This window comes from Orycteropus afer, unplaced genomic scaffold (genome assembly GCF_000298275.1).
Source record: "Orycteropus afer afer isolate SDZICR_OR568_19922 unplaced genomic scaffold, OryAfe1.0 scaffold00039, whole genome shotgun sequence".
Taxonomy (NCBI): Eukaryota; Metazoa; Chordata; class Mammalia; order Tubulidentata; family Orycteropodidae; genus Orycteropus; species Orycteropus afer.
In genome coordinates this window covers 2,036,030-2,043,335 of record NW_006921626.1, presented here as the reverse complement: position 1 = coordinate 2,043,335, position 7,306 = coordinate 2,036,030, and the positions used below count along the sequence as shown (strand labels likewise).

Below are 7,306 nucleotides of genomic sequence, written 5' to 3'. Positions count from 1 at the left end.
TGTAAATTTTGGTCAATGACATGAGACAAAGTATATGTGAACTGCTGTATGAAAAGTGAATTTACTCTGTAAATCTTCACCCAAATCCTAATTAAAAAAATATATATATATGTGATACATTTGCCAATTCAACATTTTTTACACGTACAATTTAGTGATACAAATTACATTAACAACCATGTTATATAACATCACCAATAAGCAGCAGACCTTTTAAGAGGATGAAAAGTTAAGCCATAGATTGGGAGAAAAAGTTGCAAACCACATACCAACAAGGGACTAGTATCTAAAATATATAAAGAACTCTGAAAATTCAATAGAAAAAAAATTGGGCAAAGGCATAGAATCATTTTATGAAAGAGCTCAAAAGATGGCAAATAAACACGCAGAAAGATGTGCAACATCATTAGCAATAGGAAAATGCAAATTACAAGCCCAACGAGATACCACTATATACCTTTTCATATGGCCAAAACAAAAAATAGTGACAACACAAAAATAGTGACAAGGATGCTGATTAAAAAGAATAATAAACCCACTGCCACCAAGTTGATTCCGACTCACAGTGACCCTATAGGACATTGAGTTTGCTCCTGGGTGGTGCAAACAATTAATGCCTTTAGCTGCTAACTGAAAGGCTGGAGTTTCGAGTCCACTCAGAGCTGCCTTGGAAGAAAAGCTTGATAAACTATATTGTCGACAGGAACATGAAACAGTACAGCCACTCTGGAAAGCAGTTCATCATTTAAAACAAACAAATGAACAAGTACTTTAGTTTCCTCCACAAAAAGAAATAAATGTCTTTTTACCATCTGATATAATATGTCTAATGTATACTATGAAGCAGCAGAGCAAAGTTATGTCTCTGAGGAAGCAAACAAACATAATACTGAGGAATATGCAATATGTGCAACACACATCTATTTTAGAAGTTTACCATGCAATTCACCACTCTAATACAATACACAATACATAGTATTATATAATATTATTCTAATAGCAATATTGACCCTTTCAGTGGCCAGATTTTTAGTTTTGAGAGTACAGACAGATGTCCAAGGCACTTTCTCTCAAAATTTTCCATGAAAGTATACACATAAAGATAAGAGATTCAAGAGTGGATAAAGGAATTGTGGGATATTCACAAAGAATGCTACTCAGCAATTAAAAAGAATGAATTATTCATACCTATGATATATATATATATATATAAGGAGCTCTGGTGGCACAGTGGTTAAAGCACTCAGTACCAACTAAAAAGTCAGTGGTTTGAACCCACCAGTCAATCCTTAGAGAAAGATGAGACAGTCTGCCTCCATAGAAATGTACAGCCTTGGAAACCCTATGAAGTAGTTCTAATCTGTCTTACAGGGTTGCTATAAGTTGGAATCAACTCAATAACAATATGAATAGTACAAAGAGTAAAACAACTAGACATAAAAGAGTACACAGGGTATGTTTCACTTACATAAACTTTTAGAGAAGGTGAAAAATCTAAAGTGAACGAGAAATAGATGCTCAAAATAAGCTCATAAAACAATGTACACAGACTGTTTCAAACTTAGGGAGATAAGAATTTACTTTAAGGGTAACCACAAAGAAAATTAACAACCCTTCTAAGCAAACTCAAAAAGAAAAACACATGGGCTTAGTAAGCACAAAACCAACAATAATAAAGAAAAGAGAAAAAAACACTTGCTAACAAAATGAACTCAGCACAGAAAAATATATGGAACAAGGAAATCACCAACAATACAACAAAAAACACAACAGAATGTGACAGTGCCTAAGGCATTTGATTGCTAACCAGAAGGCTGGCAGTTCAAACCCACCAGCCACTCCTCAGAAGGAAGGTTGGGCAATCTACTTCCGTAGAGATACTGCTTCAGAAACCCAAGGAAGGGTCACTATGAGTTGGATCCGACTCAACAGCAGTGGGTTTGGTTTGGTTTGGTTTATCACTAATTACACTCAATGTGAATGGACTAAATTTGCACCAATCAAGAGAAAGAGAGTGGCAGATTGGATAAGAAGGCCCATGGATATGCTGCCTACAAGAGACCCACCTTAGACACAAAGATAAAAACAAATTAAAAATTAAGGGGCAGAAAAAAATATATCAAGGTAATGGCCCAAAAAAGAGCAGGAGTGGCAATATTAATTTCTGATAAAATAAGACTTCAATGTAAAAAACAGCGTAAGGGACAAAGAAGGACACTATGTGATGCTAAAAGGGTTAAATCACCAAGAAGCCATTACCATAATAAATATCTATGCACTCAATGAAAGAGCTCCAAAATACATAAAGTAAATATTGACTGAATTGAAAGGAAAAATGGACAACTCTACAATAGTAGTAGAAGACTTCAACACACCACTTTCAAGGAGGGACAGAACCACCAGAACAAAACTCAACAAAGATACAGAACTCAACAACACAATCAATCAACTTGACCTCACAGACATACAGAGCACTCCACCCAACAAAAGCACAATACACATTCTTCTCCCATGTACATGGATCATTCTTCAGAATAGACCATGTGTTAGAATAAAAAACAAGCCTCAAAAAATTCAAAAAAATTGGAAAAAAATTCTAAAGTGACACAAACTAAACAGTACTTGCCTGGGGTGGGAGATAGGGTGAAGATGAAAGATTACTTCAAAGGTACGTAAGAGAGACTTCTGGGTGACAGAAATATCTTTTATATCTTGCACTGGCAGTTAAACAGATAAATATAGCTGGCAGGATTCATCAAACTGAAAACTCTCAGTTATGTGCATTTAACTGTATTTTATGTCTTAATTTAAAAAGAAAAAGACAATGAACTATCAGTAATACTCAAAATGCCAGTCCACATCAACATAAGTTTTGCATCACAATGTAAATGAACACACTTCCTTCATCAAGAAAGTCATGCTATAAAAATAATCTCAGGTAGGAAGGACACAGGGAAGCGGTAACTATGGGGAGGAAGTGGGAAAGGAGCTGTTACATTGTAGGAAATTGCAGTCAATGTCAAGAGACAAAGTATACGTGAGCTGCTGTATGGAAAGTGAGTTTGCTCTGTAAACTTTCACCCAAATCAAAATAAAAATTAAAAAAAAAAACCCTCAGCTAAACTAAACTACTGCTTAGTAACAAGGCTAAGGTACAGGTAGGCCTATAACAGGTTACTGAGCTAACCTAGCAGCTACTCAGCTAGACTAGCACCCTGTGGGAGAAAAAGGGAAAAGGTGAGATAGAGCTTAGAACAAGCTTGATGTTGAAAATACATTTACTTCCTTTTAAATTCAAAGGATTTTGTATTTTATATTAAAACATGTGTTTTAATATAAAAATATTCTCAGTTCCTTACTAGTTAAATGCCTTTGTTTTCCCAAACTTCTAATAAATTGATATTATGGGACAATACACCTGTACCCTGGTTTGAAAAGCACAACCAAGACTGAGATCTCATATTATTTTAAATGGCAAAACCACATCCCTGCCTCCTATTTTAAACAGAAAAACAAAGTTCAATCTATGACAGTGCTCAAATGCATTTATTATAAATATTTGATAATATCTATGATGCAAGAACACAAGAAAAAAAAATACACACGATTTTGTCCATGAATAGGAGTGAAAGAGATGGCATCTCAAGGAGTCTTACAGAGTAAGTTAAAAAAAAGGGAGAAAAAATCTGACTGGATGCTAGAAGTGATAATGTAAACAGTCTAGACTCAAGAAAACATTGAGATCAAGCAATGAAATCTTTCCTTTGCAAAAAAGCAAGCTTGTGGAATCAACTGCTTTACTTGGTGTGGGAGGGTGGGGACGGACCTTGGTTTTTTGTTTTGTGCCAAATGCATTTAAAAACTCAAGAAAAGTACTAAAAGGATGATTTAATTAATCTAATAGAGGTAGAAATATCAGTAAAGAAAGATGAATTGATAAAACAGAAGTGGGAAGAGAGCTGTTGCACTGTGGGAGATTAGTCAATGTCATGAGACAAAGTGTGTGTGAATTGATGTACTGAAGATGAATTTGCTCTGTAAACTTTTACTCAAATCACAATTTAAAAAAAGAGATGAATTGATAAACAACCTATAACAAAAACTTTTTATTTCCTGGAAAGCAGACCATTTGACTATTATTACCTCAACATAATCATGAAGTAAATGGCAATCATTCTTACCTTTCATGGCAGAAAGCAAAGAAAGTCTTTAAGTCTTTAAATCTTAGAGTCTACTTTAAGATAAGCAAGATGTCTTAAAGTAGAACCCAAATTTCTTGCTCAAAATTATTCTCTGTTCAAAATTTACCAAGCAGAGCTCTCAAAAACAAATAAACCACCACTGCACACTTATACTGACCTCCAATTTATATGTCCAGATTGTACTAGGCCCCTCACAACTCACTATCTCCATCTGAATGTTTCGTCACATCTCAAAGTTAAATACCCAAACCTGATCCTCCCACAATCTTCTCCATCTCCAGTAATAGCTACTTTGTCCAAGTGCTCAGGACAAAACCCTGGGAATCATCCTTGACTCCAATCCATCAGCAGATTCTGTCAGTCCTACCTTCCAGTTCTGTATCTTCCTACCATATGACCGTATCTCACACCACTTAAGATTTTAACCCTAGTCCAAGTCACCATCATCTCTCTCTTGAATTATTGCAATAGTCCCTTTACCAGTCTCTATTTCCATACTCCCTTCACCTCTACAGTCTATTACCAGCATATTAAGCAAAAGGGATCGTATGGAAACATAAGTCAGATGATGAATGCCTTTGCTGAATGGCTCCCTGTGACGCTTCAAATGGACTACGAGATCTGGCTCCTGCTACCTCTCTAGCCTCATCTAATACTCTCCCCTCATTTATTTCAGGTCAGTCACACTGGCTTCCTTACTGTTATTCAAACACAACAGGCAATCTCTCATCTCAAAGTCTTCGTACTTCCTAATCATATGCCAACTATCCCCCTGGCTCACTCCCTTGCTTTCTTAAGGACTTTATACATATGCCACCTTGTCAGGACATAGAGGAAGCCTTTCTAGACTAACTTAATAAAACTGCAGTTTCCCCAACTAATCTTCTTTATTCTTCTTCCCTCCTTTATTTTCCTCCACAGTACTTATCAGAAAGGAGCCCTGTGGTTAAAATGCTCGGCTGCCATGCAAAAGGTTCGCAATTCAAACCTACTAGCCACTATGCAGGAGAAAGATGCAACAGTCTACTTCCATAAAGATTTACAGCCTTGGAAACCCTACTGGGCAGCTCTACCCTGTCCTATAGGGTCACTATGAGTCAGAATCAACTCGATGGGAATGGGTTTATTTATACTATCTAACATACCATATATTTTACTTAATTTATGTTGTCGAATTGTTTTCTGCCACTAGGGTATAAGCTCCATAAAAGCAGGATTTTGTTTTGTATTGTTCACTGCTTTCCCCAGAATTGAGAATACTGTCTTACACATATGTCATAAGTATTACTGAATGAAATATTTACTAATGTAAAATAATCTCTAAGCAAATTACCAGTGATACTATTTTTCAGCCAACACTTAACTATTTTTTGGTTTCTATTTCTACTGAGAATTCAGTTTTATGTGGTAATGCAAACTTAACATAGTTTCATATAATTAGGATACACTTTTAAGTAAAGAGTATTTTAATATTTTCCCTCAAGTATTACAACCAGATTAAAAATAAGAATTACCTTATTTAAAGCATGCCCAATGTGAGCATCACCATTTGCGTAGGGAGGTCCATCGTGAAGACAAAACTCTGTCTTTACTTTCCTTTCTCTTTGCCATGAATAAAGTTCTGAAAATCCACATTTCTGTTTAAAAGGAACAAAAAACATCTGAATATCATATAAATACATACTTCTGAACATAACATAAATAACAAGCAGCACTTGCTTATTTTTAATTCCATTCCAATGTATTCAACTCTGAAATACAAATGGCAAGTTTTCTAAAATGCCCACCTGATCACTCTTATCTTAAAAGCTTTGAATAGTTTCCATCATTTCCTTCAGAATTAAGTCTAAAATTTATATGTGGTATGCAGGACCTTACAAGCTGTTCAATGTTATCAAGTTGACTCTGAACCATGGTGACTTTTCATATGACAGAACAAAACCTTACCCAATCTTGCGACATTTTCATGATCTTTTTGTATTAGAGTCTATCGTGTGGCTATGTCAGCCCATCTCCTTGAGTTTTCCCTCGTTTTCACTGACCCTCTACCAAAGATGTTGGCCTTTTCGAGCAATTGGTCTTTCCTGATGACATGTCCAAAATAAGAGACATGTCCACTTTCCCCTTTAAGGAGCTTTTTGGTTATATATCTTCTAACACTGATTTGTTTGTTCTTCTGGCAGTCCATGGTATATTCAATATTCTTCATCAACAGTACAATTTGAATGTATCAATTCTTTTTCTGTTTACTTATCATTGTCCAGCTGTTGCATGCTTATGTGGTGACTGAAAGGCCGTTGTTGGGGTCAGGTATGCCTTAGTCTCAAAGTGACATCTTGGCTTTTTAAAAATTTAAAGAGGTTTTTTGCAGCAGATTTGCTCAATGTATTATGTCATTTGATTTTTAGACTGCTGCTTCAATGGACATTGATTTTTTGACCCAAGTAGAGTGAAATCCTTGGTAACTTCAATATCTTTGCCATGTATCATAATGTTTTTTGATATATAATTGTGAGGATTTTAATTTTCTTCATGTTCAGGTATAATTCATACTGAAGGCTATATTCTCTGACCATCATCAGTAAGTGCTTCCAGTCATTTTCTTTTTTACAAGATTGTATAACCTGGCTGTCAACCACTTGGAAGAGGATCTTTGTAGGAGATCCTGGATAGACAGAGGGAACAATGTGGAAAAAAACTCAAATCATTTGGAAAAAAAAAAGCAGGGAACAGGTTTACTGGCCTGATGGAGCCTGGTGGAACCACTGAGACTATGGCCCATAGCTGCCCTTCAGGTCTGGAATTGAACACACACCTGTAGCCTCTAGCCAAGCAGTAGACAGGCATACTAGTTGAGCATTTATCTGAGATAGATACATTCCTTGGTGAGAACAAGCGAGAGAGAAAGAAGGGCTGCTCAGGAACAGTCAGGGCGTAGGAGTGCATGGAGGGATGGTCACAGGGAAGCGGTACCTATCGGGTGGAAGTGGGAGAAGAGATGTTGCATTGTGCTAAATTGTGGTCAATGTCATGAGACAAAGTGTATGTGATCTGCTGTATGGAAAGTGTATTTGCTCTGTAAATTTTCACCCAAATCACAATAA

The 7,306-nt window shown here is 36.1% G+C and overlaps 1 protein-coding gene across 1 annotated transcript in view; it reads right to left on the bottom strand.

Moving 5' to 3' along the window:
* Nucleotides 1-7,306, bottom strand: part of IARS2 (isoleucyl-tRNA synthetase 2, mitochondrial) — a 96,710-nt gene that overhangs the window by 87,827 nt on the left and 1,577 nt on the right. Inside the window, exon 2 of the mRNA XM_007936930.2 lies at nt 5,717-5,839. Coding sequence (XP_007935121.1) covers nt 5,717-5,839 — 123 coding nt within the window. The remainder of the gene's footprint in view (nt 1-5,716; nt 5,840-7,306) is intronic.